The sequence below is a fragment of the Orbicella franksi genome, chromosome 9 (assembly GCF_964199315.1).
Source record: "Orbicella franksi chromosome 9, jaOrbFran1.1, whole genome shotgun sequence".
Lineage (NCBI taxonomy): Eukaryota > Metazoa > Cnidaria > Anthozoa > Scleractinia > Merulinidae > Orbicella > Orbicella franksi.
Genome location: NC_138153.1, coordinates 29,298,994 through 29,324,454, shown reverse-complemented (window position 1 = coordinate 29,324,454; position 25,461 = coordinate 29,298,994). Strand labels below are relative to the sequence as shown.

Here is a 25,461-nt window from a genome sequence, read left to right as displayed (position 1 = left end):
GGTGCAAGAAAAGTTAAATTATAGATATGTATCTACGTGCGTCTGTTAGAGAACGTTTTCTTAACTTAGGCAAGGAACGCAGATGGTTTAACAAGCGTAGTTTGTCTACCAAGATTGAAGAGGTAAGCTATTGACCCGACCCCACATCCCGGGGGGGGGCACTGACATATGTGGACTATATAGGTATGTGCCGCTGTGAAGGGTATGGTTTTCAAGCAGTTTACTCTAGGATAGGGTATGTAAATCAGAGCTTTGGGTCTAGAATAGGGTATCATTTTTCACAAAACTGACTGGTTGGTTGAAGATTTTATCTAGACTGCGGAAACCAGGAATTGCCACTGAAAAATATATAAAAAAATCAAATCAGCAAGTTTAAATTTACGCAAATCAGCCTCAACAGTGTCGATAGATGGGGGGATTTGGGGAGTTTACTCTGGAATAGGGTAGCAAAATTCAGCTGAACTAGCTCTGGTATAGGCTAAGGGTTCCAGGGTCCCAGCAGCACATCCCCACCCAGAAATTCCCAAAGTACCTCCCCCGGGCCCCTCATTCAAGTGAATAATATATATATATGGGTTATTGACCAAGTGTGAGGTCAAGATATAGAGGATATTACATGGTGGCGAGAAGACATGAATTTTATGTGCGAGTGGCAAGAACAATATCTCACGAGTGAGCGAAGCAAACAAGTGAGATATTGTTCTTGCCACGAGAACATAAAATTCATATCTTCAAGCCAACGTGTAATGTTCTTTTTATTATATGGAGAAACCAATTCAACAAAAGCAAATGGCGGGAATCGTGACGTCATTGAACAATACGACACTCACAAAGGTGACATACGGAAAATACGCCACTCGGGTCCCGGATGAAGTGGCGTATGGAATCTACGAGTGGTTTAGTTCCCAGTAAAACACTCTTCTCCATATAATAAGGCTGGATATTGGCCAAGTTCTCTTTTTGCGTGTTTATGGACCAAGACAGAGTCGAGGCCCATAAGCATGCAGAAAAAGAACCTCGCTCCTCATTTTTATATTAAAAAGGGACTCGCTCCAGGGGGTTATTATCCATGTTGATCATCTGTCATCTGCTTGGTTGTAACACAAAACCACAAAGTCAGTTCAAAGTCCTCACACTTTTCAGATTCACACTATACATTTATTCACTTGTGTGATTTGACTTTCAGTCATGTCATTGATCTGCCTGTTGCTCTTTTGTTCTTTTTCAGGTGGAGAAAGCAGTAAAATCCCAAGGAGCCAGTAACAGCATTCTTAAAAAGTCCAAGACAGTTTTTACAAATATTGACAATGAAGAAGTAATAGATGTTGATGAAAGTAACACTAGTTTTGATATCATCGATAGTGGTAGTGATAATGGTGATGATGACGAGGTTGATGAGGATGAGTTTGGTTGTGATGATGTTGCTGAGGACCCTATAGGAAGTTTTTCTGACTTAAATCGAGATGGCTTTGGTGAAATTAATCATGGAACAAAACTTGATATCTCTGAACAGAAGGAAAGTTCTTTGTCAAGCAAGATGGGCCTTTTCAATGGAGAAATGGTAGAACACTCAAATGGATCAGAAATCAGTGAGGTGTACCAAACTGAGAAATTCAGTTCTCATAACAAGAGAGAGCATAGTAGTAATGATGACAATGGGCATACTGGTAGCAGTGATAATGATGATGATGATGAGGAGGAGGAGGGTGATAGTAATGATAATGACAGTTATGCTTATAACGATTTACAACACAGATCTGTTGAAGGAGAGACACACGCTGTGAAATCTGACTCTGAGAGTGACTCATCAGTAGAGTTAACCAGACCCAGGTTCAGGTAAGGTAGAATTAAAGAGAACAAACTGGGTTGTTATATAGCTGGAACAGGCTGAGGGGTCAACATTGAAAAACCTAGGATGTAACTGTTACCCTCAAAAGTTGATTGCCAACAGCTGTATAATGTGAAATCTTTGTATGTGTCCATTGTTCTACATAACAGGTAACTTTAATAAGATGTCTTTTGGGAAACCACTTAATTTTGTTCTCCCTGAATCTGAACGTTTCCCTCCGCTACATTGACATTCTCAGGAAACAAAATTGAGTGTTTCCCTCAGGACCAGTAATTAAGTGTTAATTATCGCTTTGCTGTTCAGAGCTGCACCACTAAAAGACAACAGATTCAAAGGGTTGAACACAACACTGCCAAATTTCAAAAATTGAAAAACTGAGATCACCACATCACCACACAATAGAATTCAAATCATGTGTACTAAAGGCGTCCACAGTCAAGTGTCGATCGATACCCTCAATTGACATGTTGGTTGACACTCGATTGACCCTTGAACAATATCTCGTTCAAACATCAATCAAGAATCGAGTAATTGTCACAGAGAGAGTATGCCAGCGAGTGTCAATTGATACATATGAGTTGGTTGACATTCAGCCGCATTTTGATCAACAATTGATCAAATGTCAATCAGGTGTCAATCAAGATGTTGATCGAGTGTCAACCAAGTATTGGTGAAGATGTTGATCAAGTATTGAGTGAGATATCGATTGAGTGTTGATCGAAGGTCGATCTGACAAGGGAATCAATCAACATTCTACTGCTGATGCTTTTAGTACACATGATCCTAGAATTCTATCCACAGACTGGAAGTTCTGGTTGGACTTCAGGATTTATTTACATATTTTACCTTTTTTCTCTCTGCAGGAGGACCCACAAAAGTAATTTTATTGAAGTTATCAGTATTTCAGATAGTCCTGTGCAAAGCAGGGATGTTCCCTATATCGCACAATCTTCTAGGAATGTCGTCAAAGACATCAGTATCTCTCTAGATAGTCCGGTAAAGACCAGTGAGGTGTCCAGTGTTGAGAAATCTTGTTCTCATAGCAACAGTGAAGAGTACTTTGACAATTTAAATGACAGTAAAGGAGATGATGACATCTGCAGTGTCAATGATAAGTGTTTTGACGATAGCTATGAAATTCAACAAGAGCCAGACCGTTTAACACCCCTGTTGGTTAACTCCCATGAAGTAGATGGTGATGATGAAAGTAACTTATCAAGAGAATCAACCAGCCCTAAGTCCAGGTAACCTGATTAAAAACATCAAGATAAATTCAGAGCCATGTTTTTCAGAACTACATGTATGCCTGTGTCGGATTAAAGTGAAAAATTCAAAACTTACCTTTGACTCACCACTTTGGAAGTGAAAAGAAATCTTGGGGAAGCCTCATCTCGCAGTTGCTCATGGGACCATTACTTTGTCATCTTTTGTTTTTTTTTTTCCAGTAACATTCTCACAAGCAACTGTAAGATGAGACTTGCCTCAGATTTTGTCTTGCTTCTCTGAAAATAGCCAATTGTCATGTGAAAGTAGCTTTCTGTGAATAAATAAATAAATAAATAAATCACTTTATTTAATTGTCAAAGTCTTTAGCACTACTGTGCTAATTGAGGACACTGAAATGAGCAAAAAAATATTGTAAATTAAACAGAAACTTTTTAAAACCCCAACTGGCTATTTACAAAGCGTGGAGGAATTGAATCTGGGACCACCAAACACAAATTCATCCAGTGGCGGGGATACAACATTATGTTTATCCATATCAGAAGCATTAGTTGGGCTTATAAAGTGATGTACAACACACAGAGGAAGTTTACTAATTAAAAGTATTCAACTTATAAATATTAATGTACAATGAAAATTACAGTTGAGCCTTTTCCAAAGGTTACCTTCTATACACAGTCTCCTATACTTAGCAGACACTTTGTCAGGTTGCAGACCGGTATCTGCTGATGAAGTTTAAAGTGCTAATTAAAATTTACCTGTCACGTTGTGTTATATTCCCCCTTTATAGCAGGAATGATCACAGCAATAACAACTTTGAAGACGTCACTATTTCTAGTCTTATAAATCCCAACAAGATGCCCAGTGTTGCAGAATATCATTCCCATGAAAGGTACTATCATGACAGTAATGGACATACTAATGTTGATAATGATCAAGAGTATCATGATAATGATGATGATGACGAGGATATTGTGTACAGCGATGCTGAACAAAATCCAGACCATTTAACACCCCTCTTGGTTAACTTCAAAGAAAGAGATGGTGACAGTGAGAGTGATTTGTCCACAGAATTGTCCAGCCCCAAATCCAGGTGAGCAAATTAAAGATTTCAGAACTGTCTGTTATTACTGGTATGTCAGATTAGAAGTTTTGAACACATAAATGCTTAGGAAGTATAAACAGCAAAACTGAAAAATAATCACCACATGAAAGTCCTATGCTTGAGAGCTTTCATTTGAGTAGACGGGCAGTATGGATCTATCCACAATCTAAACATAAGAAGAAATTCAGCAAAGTAACTTCAGCATTCAGAAGATGTTAATATAATTGACATCATGGCTGTAAAATGCAATTTTTCCCTAATTGATGTTTTACTATTTTTGTCTATTTTTTCACTAAATGCGGGAATGATCATAGCAATAACATCATTGAGAATATCAACAGTGCTGACAGTCCTGTAAAGACCAGAGACGTGTCCCTTAGTGAGGAATTGGGTTCCCATAGTTACAATGAAGAGTACTGTGACAATGGAAATGGTAACAATGAACATGATGACGCTGACAATGATGATGACAATAATGCTAATGAAGATGCTAGGAACAAGGGTACTGAACAAGATCTACACCATTTAGCGTCGCTCTTGGTTAAGTCCAATGAAATAGATGGTGGTAGTGGAGGTGACGTATCGACAGACTTAATCCACCCTCCTAAGTCTAGGTAAGGCACCATAAGGAACCAATAATTAGACAGAAAGCGTCAGACTGTGATGATTGTCAGTGAGATTAAAAGTGTCAAAAATGAGGCTGCTTCTCTGGGTATAAATTAGACAAGTTGAGAAATCATCCTTGCCACGTGAAAGTACTGCCCAATAAGGTTTCATCCTATATAAAAGTTAGAACCACCTTGTGCAGCATAATAAACAGTACCACATCAAAGTACTGCTCAATAGCTTTCATCCAAATGGTTACACACTACATGTAGGGTTTCATCCTCAGACATAAAAGTTAGAACCACCTTGTGCAGCATAATAAACAGTACCACATGAACGTATGGTGTTCAATAAGCTTACATCTCAATGGTCACACACTAAGGTTCTACCCAAAGACTTGACTTAGTCTTGTGTTTAAAAATGGGAAAAGTGTAATCGGGAGATGTCATAAGTTCTATGGAAAAAGGTTTGACACTAACTCTTGATATGTTTCGACAGACATTTCGGCCAACGCTTAAGCCTTCATCAGTGATATGAAAGCAAAGTTTGCTGTCTTAAAGTAACGTAACGCGAAGCTTGGAAGCGTGACCATGTAATTCATGCTCATGCAATGCCTTTGTAGGCTTCTGGAAGTACGATATGATCGTTCCCAGCCTCTTAGTCTTCTTCTAAAGAGGTGTTCAATAAGCCTTTCAAGTTCTGGATGTGTATTGAATTATTCTTTAATTGAGGTTTTGCATTTTTTCAGGAGTGATTACAGTAACACGTGTATCATGATTGAAGATGTTAGTGTTTCAGACAGTCCTGTAAAGACTGGTGAAGTGTCCACTGTTGAGGAGTCTTATTCTCATAATAATAGCAAAAGGTGCTCTGATGATGAAGACAACAATGCTGGACATGATGGCATTGATGATGATTATGAGAAAGAAGACGATGTTTTTGAAGATATCGAGGATAATGAAGCAAAGTCACACCATTTGGCATCCCTCTTGATTAACTCCCATGAAGTAAATGGTGACGATGAAAGTAACTTAACAACAGAATCAACCAGACCCAAGTCTAGGTAAGAAAATTAAAATATCAGCTGAAGATAAATTTGAGTTATTTCACAACTGTGCTTGTTGGAGCTATGCCTGTGTCAGATTAGAAATGTTGAACAGAAGGTACAATTTTGATGCAATTGAGCTGCTTCAATATAAATTTCAAAAGAGGTCAACTAGATACAGGTACAATAATGTTAGTTATCATGCCACCATACATCCTCACTAACTCAATGCTAGCAAAGTTAACAATAGTGCAAGCTGTGATGCAAGAATAGGCTAATGTGAGCCCACCTGGACAACGACATCCTACAAATGCCAGTTATTTATCTAGTACACGCGCACAATTAGTAGTTCACCAAGACATTTCAAGGTTTTCCAACAAACTCAAGATCAGTACCGTAATAACTGACTGAGTCATGTTGGGCCAGGGGGGAAAATCAGTTTGTACCAAACTAGGGCACTAAGGTTCATGCCAAACTGAAAGGCTTTGAACAATTTTTTGTTTTGTTTTTCGTCCAGCCCTCCTACTCAGTGAATTAGCTCTTTATATAGTTCTAAGCATATTGTCAGAAATTGCAAATTAAATTCCTGTTTAAGGTCTTGTTTTACCTTCTTTCCACAGCATGAATGATGACAGCAGTAATGGAATTGAAGATGCCTCATTTCCTGATAGCCCGTTAAAATCTATGCACAGGTTATCAACTTATCCATGAACTTCCTTTGGCCAGCTGTGGACTAAAGAGCTGTATCGTGAAATTTTACATTTGCAAATATAAACTGCAAGTATAATTTTGTTAATTGATTTTTATAGCTTAAGTGCAAGGCTCTTCAAGAAATATAATCCAGAGAAGAGTGAAAGCGACATGGATGACTTTGAACTTTGTATGTACATCTTTCATATTATCATAAGTATATTCTGTTGAATAATTTTGTTTCTCAGTTTGGCATTTTCAATTCATTTGGTAATATTGAGATTGTTGTTTTTAGTCTTGCAGAAAATTAGGACTCCTAAACTATCAGAGTTGTATGATGGAAGGAAAAAAAGAGAAGAAAGGTGGGTTTTATTCTTTTTACAAACATTGATTGAAAACAAAGCAGGAAGCTCCCCAAGAGCTAAATAACTCATATTTAGATAACATGATTATTATTAAATGAGCTTAATATTATCAATAATTATTATAATTAAACTTGCAATGTGTAAACTTCCCCAGAAACTAACAAAAAGTTCATGTTAAATTATAGCAAAGAGTTTGCACTAGCTTTCCATGGATCATGTGAACTAAAGGCATCTGCGGTCGAGTGCCGATTGGTACCTTCAATCAAAACTTGACAAACATCTTGATCAACAGTTTGTCGATAGTTGGCCGAGTGTAGACTGACTCAAATGCATCAATCAACACTCAATGGTACGTCTGCGAAAATTAGTTGACTCTCGACCAACTGTCAACTGAGATGTTGAACAAGTGCTAATCGAGTGCTGATTGAGCGTATTGATGGGCATTCGACCGCAGATGACTTAAGTAGACATGATCCCTTTCTGTTAAATTTTGTTTGATCAAAATTGAAAAGTTCATGTGTTGCAATTGATGCAAGAAATGGTATTGATCCAATTATTTATTTTTTTCACAATGGTGTTTTTCCATTGGTATAGCGCAAATGAGTTTATTGTGGCTGATGATGATGATGATGATGAAGATCAGGAAGATGACATGTTTTTTGATCCTGGGTTCACCCCAGAACTGGAGGAAATATCTGATGATGGCAAGGAAAATGAAGACATTGAGATAGCAACTCCAGGTACATTAGTGGGAGTATTCAATCTTGTTAAAAAATTTTTCCTAAATTGACCCACCCAGAAAGAATGACCCAGCCATGACTAAAACCAGGACCTATAGATGTTTTAAAGACCACCGCCATCCCCCACTCCCCTCCAACTTTAACTTACCAAATCCCAAGAGAAGAGAAATCCATTTTAAGCTTTCTCCTCGCAAAATGTGTCTTTTTGTTTTTCAGCCTCAACTTATCACTCTCATTTGAATTTCAATATTCCTAAATCAAGTAAGGTTAATGTGAGATAAAAAAAAAAACATATGCTTACATGCTAGCATTGTTTAACAAAAAGAATTTGTCTCTTGCCCAGCTGTTCGACAGTATAAAGATGCAATTCAAGTTTAAACAAACAATTATTTTTACTGTGGATCTACTACTACTACAAGAGATTTTCAAGTCATGCATTTTAAGCTTGCTTCCTCTGTTTTTTATTTTTTATTTCTTATTTTATTTTATTTTATTTTATTTTTTTTCCTTGGTTGCAGCCACAAGTTCTACCCTTTTTAAGACACCTACATCAAGTAAGATTTTTTTAAATTTATTTACTCTGTACATATTACATTACAATTACAGAATACTTACATTACAAAGCTTACAATTTACAACACAGTACTAAAATCGACTTATAATTTGCTACATTCCTAGTTAACAATTATCACTTGCAAAATGTTATTTTACATTAACTTCTTACAGTACGCCATATTACTTACTTCCAGACTTTACTCACTACATACGACATAACCTACTTACAAAACGTTGCATAAAATTACTGAGTTGCTTACAATATGCTACATATTACTTACGTACATCACTTACAATACATTACATTACCTCGCTTACACTACATTATGTTACTAACATTACTTACTTACAATGCGTTATATTTCTTACGTACACAAATCACTTGCAAGTAAGATTAAGCCAGGGATTTTTACGTAATATGCTAAGTTAAATGTAGATCATAATCATTACAGATTGTCCAAGATTTGTTAAAACAACGCTTCATTTTGAAACTATGTATTAACAAAGGCACAGACACTAACGAGATAGAAAATAACCGAGAGCGCAAAGGCTCATGTAAACAATAAAGATGTTCATTGTCCAGTTTTGTTTACATTTCTTGATTTCGTAATCTCCTTGATCTCTTAATTACCCCTTTTTGTTTTTGTTGGTTTTGTATTGGCCGGTTCACTCTTTTTTAGGAGTACTGTCGTCCAACCATTCTTCCCGTCCTAAAAGCATCTTGGACAACATTCTCGTCCCATACTCCACTGAAAAAGAGTTCAAGAAGAGCAAGGATAAACTTGTCAAGGAACTGTTTGAATTGTACAACCGAACGGTCTTCGATAATCAGGTATAAAAATAACAGCAGTGTCATGGTTTTTAAGGAGGCGTGGGGAGGGGGGGGGGGGGGGCGCGACTTTTCCCGCGCTTGGCACTAGTCGGGCAGTTTCTCTTTTTCCCGCGCCTTTGCATTTTCTTCACTGCGCTTGGCGCCAGTTTCTCTTTTTCCCGCGCTTGACGTTTTTTACCTGTTTCTTGTTATAGTTCCCGCTGCTGTGCGTATTTCTGAGATTATATTGGTTTTTTTGTTCGGAAAACTCTGCAATAGAATATCAAGTTTTTGAATCTCAAAAATAGGACTGCAAATACCAAATTTGCCTTACTCTACAGATGCCGTCAGATTTCCAGATTACATGGAATCCGAGAATGCGTAGTACCGCAGGATTCTGCTATTACAGCAAGTAAGTTATATTTCTTTCGTAATTCAATCATAATCCAGCCGTGGCGAACGTGTTTTGTGGTTGTTGCGTGTTTGTTTGTTTGTTTGTTTGTTTTTTGTTTTGTCGCTGATTACCGATTGCATGTTTTTGCTTCGAATCCTTCATAGCTTTTCATCTATTTTTGGCTGGGCGGCTTGTTGTCTAGGGGCGATACTTTGGGTTCTTATTGTAGCGCTTGTCCATGACGTCACATCCGTGGTGTGGGGCAAGGAACGTGGGCTCACAAAACGGTCTAACTGTTTCCCGGCTTGCTTTGAACCCTTTGATTTCCTTCACTCCCAGTTGCACTAAATATTGTTCCATTTTTTCAGGAAAAATGGCCTCCGTGTGGCCAGGATTGAGCTAGCAGACAAAGTCATAGACTCGGCAGGTATGAAACTGTTGTGTGGTACTTGCTATACTTGCTGAATTTAGAAAGCATTTTAGGGGCTGTTTTGTATAGAAACTCAAATAACTTATAATTTTTGTCCTCGCCTTTGCTTGAAATATGAACTGGAAGACAACTTGTTAGATTGTAAGTGTCATTTTGGACGATTTTATGTTCGTGTGATACAGAACTTTTTTTTTATCTGAAACTAAAACGCCCTCGACTATGCCCTACCTTGCGATTCTTTTTCATCAGACCGATTGCGTGACACTCTTATCCACGAGATGTGTCACGCTGCCGCCTGGATGATCAGCGGAGTCAAAGCCGGTCACGGAGCTGTGTGGAAAAAATGGTGAGACTCTCTTTGTTTAGTAGGAATCTTTCCTCGTCAGAAAATACGAAATATTATGATTAAATCTTGAACTATTGTCGTTTTATAATGGCGTAGAAAAACGTTTGGGAAGCAATGTCTTGTCTTGAATCCTTTGCAGGACACTTAGAGCTAACCGTGCTCACCAAGACCTACCGCCGATATCTCGATGTCACAGTTACACCATCAATGCTAAATACACGTACAGATGTACCAACAACAATTGCGCCAACACGTGAGTACGCCAGAATTAGCCTTTTTAACAACGCTATCCAACCCGCACGCTAAGTGAGTCTTGCTAATTTTTTGTTGTTTTTTAGATTTGGGCGACATTCTAAGTCAGTGAATTTGGAGAAAAGCCGATGTGCGTATTGCCACAGGTAAACTTAAGTTTTTCACTTTTTTGACAAGATGTCTACGTGTTTTTCGTTTGTTGTGATTGACATGTGAATTCGATACAGCCATTACATTGAACGCTGCTAAAGTTTCTGCAACAAAGCAACATCCTAAATAATAACGGCTTCAACCGAGAGCTTTAAAGCTTTGTAAGGGATGGTCCGTTATATTTTAGATAAAGGGGGAGGTAGGAGAGGCGGGAAGGGGAATACCCCCCAAAATTGTGTACAAGATAAAGCGACAAAACAAATCGTACAAAGCGAGCCACGCCTTAGACAGGGCTCGCACGGGTCATTGAAAACCTGGAAAGTCATGGAATTCAAGAATTTTGTTCTCCAGGCGTGGAAAGTCATGGAATTTAATTTGCTGGTCATGGAAAATGATAGTTAAGTGTGGTACGTTCATCGCTGCACATGTCAAGACAAGAACAAAATAAATTAAAGGCGAGTTACCGAATTTTGAACTACACGCACTTAAGCGAATGCCAGAGATTACAAAAAATGCAGATTTTCGAAAGTGACAGGTAAACTTAAGGTCGTGGAAAAATGAAAAAGGTCATGAAAAGTCATAGAATTTGAATAGCTCAAAAGAGTACGAACCCTGCTTAGACACATGGAACAAAAGGCTCTGGCTCTCCCTCACCCTGAAAAAAATTTTCGCACTCCCTTACCCTGAAAAAAAAAAATTCGTGCTCAAAGAAATTGCCCGAGCCCTCCTCGAGAATATTATGTTTCTTCCTTAAGGTTCTTCCTTTACCTTTCTCATTTCAAATAGCCGGCTGGAACTTGTTCCTCAGTTAAAGAAGGACGGAACACCACAGACAAGGACTCCTAGCAAATTTGCGTTATTTGTCAAGCAGAACTACGCACGCATCAAGAGCGACAATGATAGATTTTCACACCAGGATGTCATGAAAGCTCTGAGTTCAGAATTCGCCAAAGTGAGCACCACATAACAAGCGCTGTGGAACCCTCGATATTGAAAAGCCAAACACTCGGAGAAGGTTGTACGTGAATGCCCAATACGTTCTTGGAAAAGAGATTGTCTGTGTTACTAAAGGACCTAAAATACTGTGTTTCAGCTCTTTGAATCAAAGAGCGTCTGTTTTGAAAATTTTCAAAACGACACTTTTATATTGCCAACCGTTTTTCGATTGACTTGGTTGACCGTGTTTGACATAGTCTATTGGGAAATTATATATTGCATATTATACATTATATCCCATTATATGAGGTTATAATTACGGTAAAATGACAGCAAGAAAAATTCCAGGGCAAATGTCCTTCAGCATATTTTATTACTACAAAGTTGTTTTCATACTGAGTATAAGAATATAGAAGTCTATTGAAGCATTGTATTAAATATAATTGTTTTTCTTATTACATTTGTGTAATTATGTTTAATCTGTCTTGTTATGTCAAATTTGAGCATTTTTTTTAATAAAGTTGTTGTTCACAAGTATTTTTTCGTCTCTTTTTATGATCCGTTTGTTCATTTTTTCATTTTCTTTCTTTTGTTTTGTTTTCTTGTTTTTCTTTTGTTTCGTTAGCGCGTTGAATTTTAATTTGTTCAAATTTCTTTTTGGTTTCAAAAGCCCCAACGCTAAAGCAACGAAACAGAAATGAATGAGACTTGTCTGATAATCGTCTTAGCGCCCGGTGTTCGACAGTCGCGGGAGAAAAGGAGATTTTTCATGAGGTTTTATCTAGGATTTGCAAATAGTAGTGCTTGTACAGTAACGCTTAGAACTTATTTTCTGGTATTAACGATAGTTAAATATCTTGAGTACACGAATTCAAAGGACAAAGTGAAGAAAATATCATGCGGGATAACAAATCTGAAAACGAGGTTACTTTCATCAGCGACCTCAAATGACAATTCTCTCGCTCCAGGCCCTCGCGACGTACTCTGTCCGGAAGTGATCTATAGCTTCGTCCTCTAAGGCACCAAAGCTTTGCGCTCCAAGTATAATCTGCGACTGGGAGGCTGGGCTGCTGGCTGTGAACCTTTGCCACACCTGAAAGCCCCTCTCGCCAATAGCCTCAAGTTCGCCTCTCAGCTGACTGAGGAGCTCTGATCGGATTTCTTCAAACTTTGAGCATGACACAAGGAAATGTTCCACAGTGATGTTTTCGTCCCTGTCACAGTGGTAGCATTTTGGACTGCCTTCTCGCTCCTGACGACGAATTGATCTCTTGTGGGCCTCGCCATTTGGGGGTGTACTGAAAGAAAGACAAGCTTTGTTAGATGAAGCTTTGTCCAAAACGTCACACGACATTGTCAAGCAAATGGCCAGTCAATTAGGGACGTGAAATATTCTTTCTCTTGGGCCAGGAGAACTAATAACATTATCAGTTAAAAAGGTTACTGATTCACTGACATTAATAGCAATTTATGAAAATCAATAGGGCGATTTAATATTATGATGTTAATAATAAACCCGTTAGTTTTGGAACTCAATTTAGGAACAATCTCTCCAGTAGAAAGTTAGAAAGTGGTCGTTTCACAATCACAATCCCGAGTTTTCTACAGTTTTCAATGGAAAATCTAGTTATTGATTTAAGTTATTTAGTTGTGAAACGGATGAAAAAAGTTTTCAAATTACAAATTCAACAAGTAGTCACAATTTTAAATTCACACACACCGGCCGCGAAACAAAGTTCGGATAGCCAGGAATTGTGTTTGTTCGTGTATTAAAAGGTTTAGAAAATTAAGTGGAATTTCTCGCCTTGAAAAAATTGTAGCCTGAAAACTGGAAAATTCAAAGAATTTTCTATTATAAAAGAGAAAAAATACTATAAATTAAAACCGCCTAGAAAAACAGCCGGATGTAAATTGTCGAAGAAAACGCTGAGAAAATTGTTAATGATAACAAGTGGTCCACCGGTCAATAAGTTTCCGTTTAAAATATGAACAATGTTCTTTAATTAGGTAACAATGCACCACCGTATGATTAAAATCTTTTCGGAAAAAAACATGCGAATTGATTCGCTAGAGTTTATAAAACCAGAAAAAGAAAACGCGCGACCCGAAAATCTCTTCTCATAGTTGTGAAAGACTTTGAAGATAAAATGGCCGCAGGGATTTATTTGATTCTCTACACGAAACATCACCAATCAAATCAAACTGAGGGCTTCACTAATCGAGCGAGGGCCCCTGCTGTTCAAACAGCGTTTTAAGACTTGAAAATGCTCTTTGTTTCCAAACAAATGTTCAGCGAACAGGCGGTAAAATAGTGAGAGCTGCAATTGTTTCTCAAGTCGCATGAAGTGAACTTTAGACGTGAAAAGTGAACCGTATAGGTTCGTTTTCATAACAATACAATATCAAGTTGAAAACCGCATGTCTTAAATTACCTTAAGGTTTGTGCCAAATCTTTGGTAGTGGTGGGAACACTTTGGGCTGATGTATTTACAGGGCCTCGTAACTTCATCCTCCTAGGCGCGGCTCAAATGTCTTCAGAACAGTATCGTGTTACAGTGCTTCACTTGTGTTCATTCGTATCACTGGCTCTGCTCTGTTATGGTTCTAACTTTTAATGTGCGTCGCCCGTTCATGCATTCGCTATTCACTGAACCGAGCGAATTGTTTCGTTGAAGGCATTCGAAGGATGCGATTTTTTTCAACGCTTTCCTAATTCTTGAGTGGCATCACCCATGGAACCGGCCCATGGGCGAAAGATTGAAGAGGAAATACCAAATGCTTGTGATTTCTAGTGCTTCCAGGCGATAAAGTTGCATGCATGCTTGAATTTTTGATTTTTTTGTATTGTTTTGACCTGTTTTGTTCGAAACGCAGGTGTTGTGAGGAAACGAAAATGAAAGGAACCCGTTTAGTATTGTGCTAAGAAAGCATGGTATCGCTCGAAAAACATCCTGTTTTTTGCCAGATTGTTTTAAACAATACTCAAAGAACGCTGTAGGCAAGGCAAAAACCTTTCATTTTAATTCTAAAGGAAAATAAGTTAGACCTCAGAGCAAGGAAGATATCTCACAAAGACAAATTAAACATGAATTTTATTATCCGGTAAATTATAAAAAAGGTGGAAACTTTTAAAACAAAACAAACGTTCTGCAGCTGATGAAGAAAAACAACTCTAAAAAAAGATTACATTATTTCTCGTGTGCAGATTGATTGAACAGTTGGTTAAAATGCAAAGAAAGATTTGTGCTCTTATGTGTTTATGGAAATCTTGACACGAAATATCGAGTGTCAAGGAAGCAGCGATTCCAAGATCAAATAATTGACCTTTAGAAAAAAAAAAATAGGCTACTTTAATCGGCCAGATGATGCTATTGTTGAGTTGCTGTCATCGATAGCCGTCTTAATTATTGCCTCGCGATATCACTGACTTGAAGGCTTACAACTACGGGTAGAAAAACACGAAAAAATCTAATTACCCGCTGATTAGGCTCTAGCACACTCATTTTCTCTTGGCTCTAGCGAATGCAAATAATATCGAAGTGCAGGTTAATTTTTTATTAAAACGCTGACTTAAAACATCAACAATACGGCTAAGAAAGATTTGTGCCGTTTTAGCTTATAATTTTTGCAATGAATAAAGACATAATTCTTATTTTAATTTTGAACGTATCTAATAATTGGTAAAGAAAAGTCGTCGCCAGTACAGTTCAAGAAGGTATGAAGTAAAAGCAAGGATAGGAGAAGCTACCAATGATATTCCTGAATTCTCTTTCCGATTTTATGGCTATTAGCGGTCTTTTGTTGTAAGCCAAGATAGATAATAACAAACTCTCGAATCTGACTGGTTATTTGCAGGTCCTGTTTTAGCATCATTAATCATACTCGTCATTTAAAAACAAATCGGACATTCGCTTCGCGATCGTCCGGGTTTGTTTAAAATCACTCTTATGGCATGATGACCGAAGTGGACTTCGCTCGGTCCTCGCTATTACATGCAAAAGGAACTGCAGAATTGTTAAGCTTTCAGGAAACTAAGAGCCTGCCCGAAAGAAAGCTACCTTATTAACGTTCTATAGCATAGTTACAACTGAGTCAAGTGTTTTTTCTCGTTCAATTTGATTTGATTTGAGTCCAGTTGCGTTTTACAAGATGTCCTTCTCTTGACCAATCAGGTCGCCGAGTGATTTGGCGCTTTTCGCGGGTTGCTTTCGGTTCGGTTTCGATTTAAATTGAAGTGTTTACGATCTGCTGGAAAGAACCGACTGAATGACCGTTAATGATGGTAACATCGGTAAAAGAATTTAAAGAGATGGCGCGTTAAAATTTGTAATTTGGTGTTGGTGATTGTGTTCCCTTGATGAGAAACTAGAATCTTTCAGTAGGCTTTAAAAGTGTTTGCACCCGGATCTACGGTCCTTCGTCACTGATTCGACGGCGCTTTCAAATATGCCGGTTACTCACACTTATGCTTTGACCTCCATCTTTTTATGTGCTTTGCCCTAAGAAAAATATCACAGTAGCAATTAATAACGCAGAAAATGTTTAGGTCAGTTGTGGACTTCATCTAATGAACAACATTTCAAAACAAACCAAGCATAGTTAAAAAAAGAAACCTGGGTCTATCGTTTCATTCAACCTTCCGTTCTCGCCCTCGCTTGACTTTGTCACTTCCTTGGAGTTCCTGCCCGTTGCTTTGTTTTGTTTGGCTAAATCAAACCATTATTGTCGGCGAGACCATATGGATCTTGGCATGTTTTTGAGGATCAAAGAATTGTCTGTAAAAATAAATCGAATCGTGCCTTGATTTAGTAGGTGCTTGAGGCACTTGGTAAAATATTTCACTGTTAGTAAACTCAACTTTCAGTTGCCATGCGAATTTTCACATTCTGCATGAGGCGGCAAAACTGACCCAGAAAGTGGTTCTCGTAATATTTGGTACGTGGGAAGTTTGACCTATCAACCAGCTTGAGCTCTTTTACTTTGAGCGGTCTGATATTCCCGGGTGATATTCTTATTATTCATCAGAGGTGGTACTCAGACTAGGTGTGGGTTGATCACAGGTTCTCAGTCTCCCGCAGATCTCACTGAGGAGTTCACCTCTTACTGAGACACTTGCTCTAACGAATCCACTGGTCCGTGCGTGATGCATGATCAAACTTTGGACGCAACCATTTTGAAACACAGCGGTGGACGTATTGACTAATCGAAATAATACATAAGCCCGGAGGAAACAGCCGAAAGATGTACAGTGGTACCCCACCTTACGGTCGCCCTGTTAATACGGCCTTGTTATTACGGCCAATTTATTCTGGCCCGAAAAATGCTCAGTCAGTCATTTTCTTATTTAAAGAACCTCTTTAATACAACTAGATTTTTGTGGCCCATTGGTGGCTGGATTAACGGGGTTCCACTGTAATTGAATGACAAAAACCGCGGGAGCTCTTTATCTCCACATTCCACTTTGCGAAATTGGTTCAAAACCTCAAATTACTTGATTCCGTTGTGTATAAACTCCTAGGCACAGTTCTAAACAGTAAATTGGGTTCCATAAATGAACTAGCCACATTAAACCCACTGATGAGGTAGTTGACACAGCCTGCGATCATATACCCTTTTCTCTGGCGGGTGGAAAAAGCGACCCCTAAATAGCCCCCCCCCCCCCCCCCCCCCCACCTTGCGGATAGAAACGCCCACTCGCTGGCTGGTTATGGCCTTATGGAGCTCTATTGTGCTGCAACTGGGAAGGATTATTTCAAGAAATCGAAATATAGGGGTTTGCACAGGAAAGCTTGTATGGTGGGAACTAGGAATACGACGAAGAAAACGTACAGGACCGTGAATGCTGTTCGTATAATCTGAGCCGAATCATCCCAGTGACTAAGCAAAGAGCAAGTAGTACAGCGCTTTTTGTCTTTGTTTTTTATTCATAACCCTCCTAGTCAGTGCCATTTCTAGGTCATATTATAGCATTTCATTGCATTCCTTTTCCACTCCTTACATCTCGGATCTCGACCCAGTTTGTCCAGTGATCGCGTCTGGAAAACTGCTCTAGATAATTGAGAAGGAGTGTTGACCAGTCATTTTTTGACCCTTTAAAAGTTTACGTCACATTTTTCTGCTGTTTTCAGCTTATTTTCATACCTGAACTCGTTTTAATATCCTTTGTCCAATTCCCAGATAATGCGGATATCCGGTGCTACTGTTAAGTCGCATAGTTTTGACTGAATTACGATTAATTACAATTAGAAAAGCACAACGGACGTGGATTTTTCTGTGTTCCAGTATAAGATTTTGTTTTTGAGTTGGTACGTGAATGAATGTTGCAAAAATAAACACATTGCCGACTTTCTGTCTAGCATGCAATATAACTCAATCATATCACTGATGACGAATGGAAGCAGCGAACTAAAGTCATTTTGTATCCATGCCATACAATGGCTGAAACAAAGTTTTTAGTACACCCTAGAGCACTTCTGGCTGCGATATATATAACTGTAAAATTAATTCTTACTCAAACTTGAGAAGCATCGATTTGTTACGGAATCTAGCGTCGACAAAGTAAGTCACTGTGTGAACTTGAAATGTTGCGCTTCTGCAAAAATAAATTCACTCAATAATACAATGTTTAATATCTTTATCTTTCCAAAACGGGTATGGTTAGTTTTGCAATATCGATAAACCGGGGAAAATGTCACTGTTTGGACTGTTTCCGCGGAGGAAAGAATTCTTTGAATTCAAATTAAAATATTAATACAGCCGGAAAAGTACACATCTAGTTGTGCCGGCGGTTGTCATAATTCGACTGGTTTACAGTTCTGCTGCAAACACGCACCCTCAAGCGAAGTCGAAACAAAACCACGCTGAGAAACGACGCGACAGGAAATAGAACAACATTGAACACAGAATATTCTGGCTCAGAACCAGATTTCAAAACAGTGTGGTCAGCGAAAGACTAAAATAGATGCAGAGCGTTCCACTTTTCACTTACAGGCATTTTTCTAGCCTTACCGAAAATTAGCTTTTCCTAATAAATCAATAATTTATCTACGATGAGTATACTTATAAAGGTAGGATTTAAATGTAGGACTTGATTAAAACCAAAACAAGAAAGCCATTTAGCATACGCAGCGCCTACAGTAACGGCTGGAGTTTCTAAAGCATTAATTAAGCAACGAGGCGAGCATTGCCACTCCCATCTGGATGGGATATTACTCCATCACAGCTTACTCTATTCTTTCATGTTGCCCCAGCAATACGTAGGTATCCCTTTGCTCTCCTGAACGGAGAGGAGTAGTGCGAGAGTAATTACATTACGGTTACCCTCGTTCAAACTCTCTGAACTATATATTCACATACCTTTATTTAATTTCTAGGAGTTCAAGTTATTTCTAAAAGAAGTCGTTTTTAAATAGCAAGGAAATACACAACTGTTTTGAAAGGGTTTTATTTTTGTCTTTCTTCCAGCACCTCTGCGCATTTATTTCAAGCCGTTGACCAGAGTTTTCGGTGCTTGGTATCAGAAGTGAACGTGGGGTACTTGTAATGGCCTCGGGACCCTTTTGTAGAACAAGGTGTGAAATAAAACCAGATAACTGACACTTATGGCTTTTAGCATTGCGACCCATCAGTATGCGTTAAAAAAACAATGTGACCATAGAAATCGCAGCGAGTTCAACCAAACACAACAACAACATTAACAGTGTCGGGTCAAAGGCTCAGTTTTCACCGAGAATCCATGTGCGTGTGTGTGTTACATTACGAAAATAACACAATAGCAACAAGGTGTATGTCGGTAGTTGTATTGCACTGGCTTACAATATACCGTGCAGACTAAATTTGTCTTTCTGCCAATATAAGGGGCACTAAATTGAAATTACATACTTCTTTCAATAAAGAAACAAAAGGAGTGTTGATTATACTGCGACAGTTTTCTTGCGGTAAAATGATCCATAACATTTTACGTCGTTTCTTGGCCATAAATAAACAAGCGGAGGAGTTGGACAAACGAGTTTTTGTTACAAGTTCACTAAAATTAAGTTAGAACACCTGGTATAAGGCCTAGAATAGTAACACTAGAAAATAAAAACAACAAAACGGAAAACAAGCGTAACTGAAAATAGCCGAAAAAACTCTTGTGAGCTAGTAAATGATGATAGCCTTGGTGACAATCTCACCCTCTTACACAGAGTTGTTTTTCGCTCGGCCGAGAGGAGACGAACCTGCTACACGGAAAATGACACGATATAGAACGTGGAATATTTTGGTTAAGAAACAAGATTGCTGCAAAACAGATTTAGTAGTGGCACGGACTAATTCTCAGTGCACCGCAGTCAGTCCCAGATTTCAAACCGCTAACTCGGCTAACACCTTCTGACTCAGATAAGTCAAGGTTTTGATGTTTTGTCCGAGAAACTGTGACTTCGCAGAATATACGATAGTATTAATAATTTAAAGATACCACTATAAATTACTCGCTCTACATAATGTTCTCCGCTCTATTAAACTAAACCATGTAAGCATACAGTTGAATCATACAAATTGGCGAATACATACTGAACCGCTATACAGTAAACCGGCTAAAAGAGGACTATATGGAAGTGGATTTCAGAGAAGCCGTTAGAAAGTTCAGTTTAATGTATTTATGTTCATTCAAATGGTTTTCTTTTGAGTTGGCTTACATCCGTACCCGTAATTTGTCTTCATTTAAAATTATTGGATACGAGTTGCTGGTCGAGTAAAAGGATTCTTTTAAAATACCTTTTTGAGGAAACTTGTCGACCACCTGATTTAATTGGGTTAAAATAAAAAGTGAAAAAAAAAACCCTTTGCAACAATGTTTTGTTCGACAAGAGACGATAGAGACAGCTGACTAATGTTATTTAAAGAGAACAGACTGTTGCATAAAATTGGCCTTTAAATGATAAAAAGACTGTTGTACAATTTATTATTATACTTTTACTTTTCTCTCTGCTCGGTATTAAAATGATATATATTTTTCCTTTTTTCCCATTTTAAAGCTTGAGGCCAATGAAAAAGGTTCTAGGACTCCTTAAGTGTTCGGCTAGGCTCGATTAGCAGCCTCTGGCACAATCTAGCCTAGTATTCGCGCAAATAAACCGAAATTATCAATTATTACTAAATCCTCGTAAATCCATGACAATGATCAAGGGCCAGCAGAAATGCCATTCTTTATGCCATCTGTTGCGCTTGGGCAAATTCTCACTAGAAACGTGTTTTCGTTTGAATAAGGTGTGAGACGATTATTTTGTGTTTTTTTTAGAACAAAGGAGACAGCAATAAAATCTATTGAACTTTGTTTATATCTCTGTTTGAATTACGCTTTCAAAAATGTTTTTTTTTAGAAAACTGGCATCTCGGGTAATTTAACCTTGCAATCTGATTTGTTTATGATCATCTATTTGAGTTGTTATAAAATGGAACACCGGGGGCCAATGGCCAATAACTTGTACCCCGCTGTTATTCGAGATATGAATGATCTTTCCAGCGGAGTGCCGCAAGTGGCATACTTTGTACGTGCAGTAAAAGTCTCTAACGTAAATCACGCCTTCCTTTTCGTTAGAAAGTGTATCTTTTAAAGATTATTTGCAACAACGTTTGACACATAAAAATCACTATTAGCGATTATATCACGAAACAAGAAACCTTTTGACTGAAGCAGGGTTAGAGGTTACGACTAATTTACAAGTGTCTGTACTCTTATCATCGGGCCTACAAAGGAAAAGTTATTTGGATGAACGATCGGATAGCAATATATGTTGTTTAATATATTCTACACTCCACCATGGCCCAATTGCTTGCTAATAGTATTTGAGTTGTCGCAGGAGCGATAATGGCTTTCTTTTCGCAATATTTTTAATCGGGTTCATTCATGCGTGATCGATGGTTCGAAAGTGCCAGTGACAGCATTAAGCCCTTTAAATACAATATCAGCATATTTTGTTTTCCTCTTTGCCTTTCCGATAGTTTGTCGATGTTTTTTTCGAACGTTTTTGTGTGGCGAAACAAAGCCTCAAATCCTGATGTGCTTTGTTCAGTTGTTGGTTGGCGCCAGGCCATTTGTAAAGCTTTTTATGTAAAAATCCTTGAAGAAGGAAGTCCACACACACACACACACACACACACACACACACACACACACAAAGGAAATTAGGAATCGTGGGTCGTTTCATGAGTGAAGAGTGTATATAAGCATGTCAAACGGATATGACATAAATAATTCAACAAATGCGGTGTTTCCTTTCACTTTCATTTTCAAAAGCGATGATGAGAGTCGAGGGTTTTTTTTTTTTTTTTACACGCATATGTGGATTGACTTTACTGCTTCAGCATTATTTAAAGGACAAAAAAGAATTGCTAATTGTGTAGAGCGACCAAGTAAGAGAAAGAGGGAACAATTAAACAATGAACGAATATGGCGTTCCGTTTTAAATTATCTAAATCTTCATCTGTTTTTATTTGCTACGTCACGCATGAATTACAATCGATTTTTTCATAACAAGCTCGATCACGTCCGAACACAAAACCCCAATTTACCTCCCTAATATAAGACGATTTAAGTCAATCCACAACGCAAATAACAAAAACTGAACATAATTGCTACGAAACAAAGCTAGATGTGAAGAATGCCCACTTTTTTTGCGCGCGCTTCAGCTTGCGCTCTTGACGGGAAACACACAAGCTGTTTCCTACAACAAAAGGCTATTCACATTTCGACCTTTCGCTTAGCAACCTGACTCGAGCCCTTTGTAATATTCTCGCTGGTGATTGGTCGCTGATATGACGTCACGGTGTGGGTTTTTTACCAGACGCAAGGTTATTATTTCCGCAAAAGTTTTCATGCGATAAATAGCTGGAAGAAAGCTTGGAGAAGAACGAGATTGAAGAAGGAGCTTTTGTGGCTGGTGGTAGATGGTGATTTGCTAGTAAGACTTTGGGTTGGGACTCCTGAGAAAGTAACTTTATTGAGAGAAACACTGCGATTTGGAACAATACCAAACGAACGAAAACGAAACTATAAACTCTGGGCGCTCAACGATAAATAGTCAGTTTCTCAAGATAGTCGTAAAACATGAAGGCTGAAGTGGAAATGGCTTGTAGATTTGTTACCAAGATGTTAAGAGGTAATGGAAGGCTATCGGACAAGCAGCTAGAGATTTTTCATAAGAAGATGAAGGAGATTTTATGTGCGCGATACAAACATCACTGGCACCCTCAGAATCCTTTGTTAGGAAGTGGTTTTCGCTGTATTAGAATCAACCATTCGTTGGATCCTGTCATCGCTGAAGCAGCCCAAGCGAGCGGTCTTCTAAACAAAGATCTATCGCTTCCTGAAGAGCTGACGCTATGGATCGACCCGAAATCGGTGGCGTTTCGAATTGGTGAAAATGGATCCATTTGCGACCTAGACGAGTCAATGGTTTCGCAAGAAAACACAAACAAGCCGTCGAAAGAAGCACTGAATTCCATGAATCAAGAAAGAAGAAAGAGAAGTAGCATGAATCTCCTAAATTGCACTAAAGATGTGGTCAGCTTTCCAGTTTCGTCGTGTATTCCGTGTTAGGGTAAAAAAAAAGAAACTCTAGAGCAAAATTATTGTGTGCATATATAAATTTCTGGTATTCAAAGATATGTAAATTTCTCGTTCTATCGAATATTCACTCGCGTTGTGTTGGTGTATAAAGACAGAGGCACAGAGCTCGGCTTTAATAATTTTCTTTTGCTGGGAACTTTTGTAAGATAAGAGCTATGACCTGTATTTTTAACTGTATAGAATTTTGTAAAGTCTGTACAGTTTGCTGTTCACAGCAAGAATAAAATTGGAGTCTAAAACATTGAAACAGCTTTATTAACCTTTTGTTTTCTATCTGAGGATATATTTGCGCGTTTCAAAAAAACACCAATATAGGATATCTTAGCGATATTTATGTATATGTTTTCCTGTTCGTAAAGCTATGGGAAGTCAAAAGCAAGGAACTGAGGATTTATGGGTGTTTGTTTAGAAATGTCTCTGTTGAATTATTCAGCATCAAGATGCAAGTAAGTCACCTGATTTCACCATGTGTTTGACAAAACGATGTAAATGGGACATTGTTTTGTTCAGAAAACGATCAGATTGGATACAAGCCTTCCGAATATTCCCAACACTTAAAATTCTTGAAGTCTGCGATTGCTATACAGGCGGCAGAAGGTTAAAAATGTCCGATTTCTCAGTGTTCGTCCTTCGAAAATACCTTGCTTATAAAATCCTGAGAAACCGAAAGTGCAGTGATGCGCTTGATGGCTTTCCGCACTCACGATAAATTCATCTATGTCGAAATCTTTCGAATAACTTTTATTGTATTTCAAGGCCCCCTAAACTCCCTTTGCTAAAAAAACTTTTGATACCCACGAAGAATTCGAGATTTCCTTCGAGTCTCTGTGGAAGCCCCTTACTCATCTGTTATTACTTTGTCCATTGTTTCTATTTTCGGATAATTCGCTGTCAGTGTCCATCACAAATCATGTGACACTCGAGGAAGATGTCACGTCCTGATATCGCGTGCGGGCTATTTATTGGTTTCGGGTTCGAATCCAATAAATCCATGCACCGCATTCAACTGGCTTTTCAGGTACTCAATAACCTCAGATTATAACTAACTTTAAAGTTATTTTTATTGAGTTGGGATAAAGCACGCAAGTTCATTGTGAGGTCTAATGGTTCGTAACAGAAGCAAACGAGGAGCCGATATCATATTACCCTGTAGGCTCTGTTTTGTTTGAAGAAAGAGCTGAAAACAGTCTAATTTTAGCTGTGAGATTTAAACTACTGAGTGCAAAAAGACAAAGAGGTGTTCATTAATTAAGTTCTTTTGTTTTCTTTTGAGCATAGCCGGGTTTTTGTTTTGATGAGAGAATCGTTCTTGTTAGAGAATAGCGGGTTTTTTAACGTATTCACTACAACCGTTTTGTAACATTTATTTTTAAAAAGTGCTTGAAATGATTCGGTTTACCAAAATTACAGGAAGAAACTTGTACATAAAAATTTCAAATATCTATTCTTCTGGTGATGGTATGGTTGCATTATAAAAGGGAAAAACCATTTTTGAAGAGACAATGTTGACATTCAGAAAGCAGGTTACAGCACCGTGACACGTTTCCAGAACAAGAAGTATTGGAATACTAGTGTTTAGGTAAACATGTAGAAAAATGCCTGGGCAGCATTAAATATAGCTTTGTCTGTTCAAGAATCTAAAGTTAATTACATTTTTCAATAAATACTCAACGTAATTTATTTTGGATAAAATACCATGAAAGTCAAGTCTCAACAAAGTTGGTATATAGTTAGCATGTTGCAATGTTTGGCTTGATTTGTGTTAAATTTTCTGTCAATAATGGCTAGGCTGCTCAGTTGCAGATAAGCACTTTTGTGAGCTTCAGCGTGCTTGTTATGGAGCAAATTAGACCATGGCACCCTTAATTAGCCTTGTTCACAAATGTTTTAGTGCTACTCAAGGGACTCAACTGCCGTCTCCCTACCCCCACCCCAATTTTACAGGAGAAATACAAATCAGATAATGCATTTATGGGCCAGTGTATATGCTGTCACTTGGCTGGCAGGCAATCCATAATCCTGTCTTGGCACTATTGGCGAAATAAACAAACTTGCTTATGCCGATCCCTAAGGATAGGGGACAATAAATTATTCAAGACAGTCAATTACTGACAGTTTCAGCTAAGGTTTTTTACCACAGTGACTGCAAACTAGGCCATTTTCGTATTCTCAGCATTAGACTGGAACTAGTTTGCTATGGAGGCTCAATGCAGAGGAATATCATTAAAAAGAGATGAATGTCATTTGCATTTGAAAAGACTCCCGGCATTAGCCTCAGTTGCAAGCTAGTTCCAGCCCAATACTGAGAATAGGAAACTGGCCTATTCATGATGACTTTAATGGAATGCCTAA

The 25,461-nt window shown here is 38.2% G+C and overlaps 3 protein-coding genes across 5 annotated transcripts; 2 read left to right on the top strand and 1 right to left on the bottom strand.

Annotated features, from left to right (window-relative positions):
* Positions 1–23: 23 nt before the first annotated feature.
* Positions 24–12,035, top strand: LOC145496697 (uncharacterized). Its single transcript, XM_081476429.1, has 19 exons — positions 24–122; positions 1,229–1,836; positions 2,713–3,093; positions 3,864–3,956; positions 4,083–4,166; positions 4,493–4,792; positions 5,533–5,847; positions 6,450–6,521; positions 6,639–6,709; positions 6,815–6,881; positions 7,479–7,624; positions 8,143–8,178; positions 8,860–9,011; positions 9,332–9,402; positions 9,753–9,811; positions 10,064–10,160; positions 10,300–10,413; positions 10,499–10,558; positions 11,349–12,035. The coding sequence occupies exons 1-19, from the start codon at positions 27–29 to the stop codon at positions 11,527–11,529; spliced, it is 3,003 nt and encodes a 1,000-aa protein (XP_081332555.1). The 5' UTR covers positions 24–26; the 3' UTR covers positions 11,530–12,035.
* Positions 12,027–20,220, bottom strand: LOC145496699 (uncharacterized). 3 transcript variants are annotated; one of them, XR_014050585.1, is made up of 3 exons: positions 17,640–20,220; positions 15,960–16,273; positions 12,711–12,796 (listed from the first exon to the last, which is right to left on the bottom strand). XR_014050585.1 is itself a non-coding variant. In XM_081476432.1 (2 exons), the coding sequence occupies exons 1-2, from the start codon at positions 14,005–14,007 to the stop codon at positions 12,442–12,444; spliced, it is 432 nt and encodes a 143-aa protein (XP_081332558.1). In that variant the 5' UTR covers positions 14,008–14,608; the 3' UTR covers positions 12,027–12,441. The 3 variants fall into 3 exon arrangements, 1 of the variants encoding a protein (XP_081332558.1); XR_014050584.1 differs by lacking the exon at positions 12,711–12,796 and having other exon boundaries at positions 15,327–15,997; positions 16,112–16,273; XM_081476432.1 differs by lacking the exons at positions 15,960–16,273; positions 17,640–20,220 and adding an exon at positions 13,931–14,608 and having other exon boundaries at positions 12,027–12,796.
* A 1,429-nt stretch (positions 20,221–21,649) lies between these two features.
* On the top strand, positions 21,650–25,390 carry LOC145497331 (protein BTG1-like). Its single transcript, XM_081477157.1, has one exon. It carries the CDS (start codon positions 22,588–22,590, stop codon positions 23,077–23,079), a length of 492 nt encoding a protein of 163 aa, XP_081333283.1. The 5' UTR covers positions 21,650–22,587; the 3' UTR covers positions 23,080–25,390.
* The last annotated feature ends 71 nt before the right edge of the window (positions 25,391–25,461 follow it).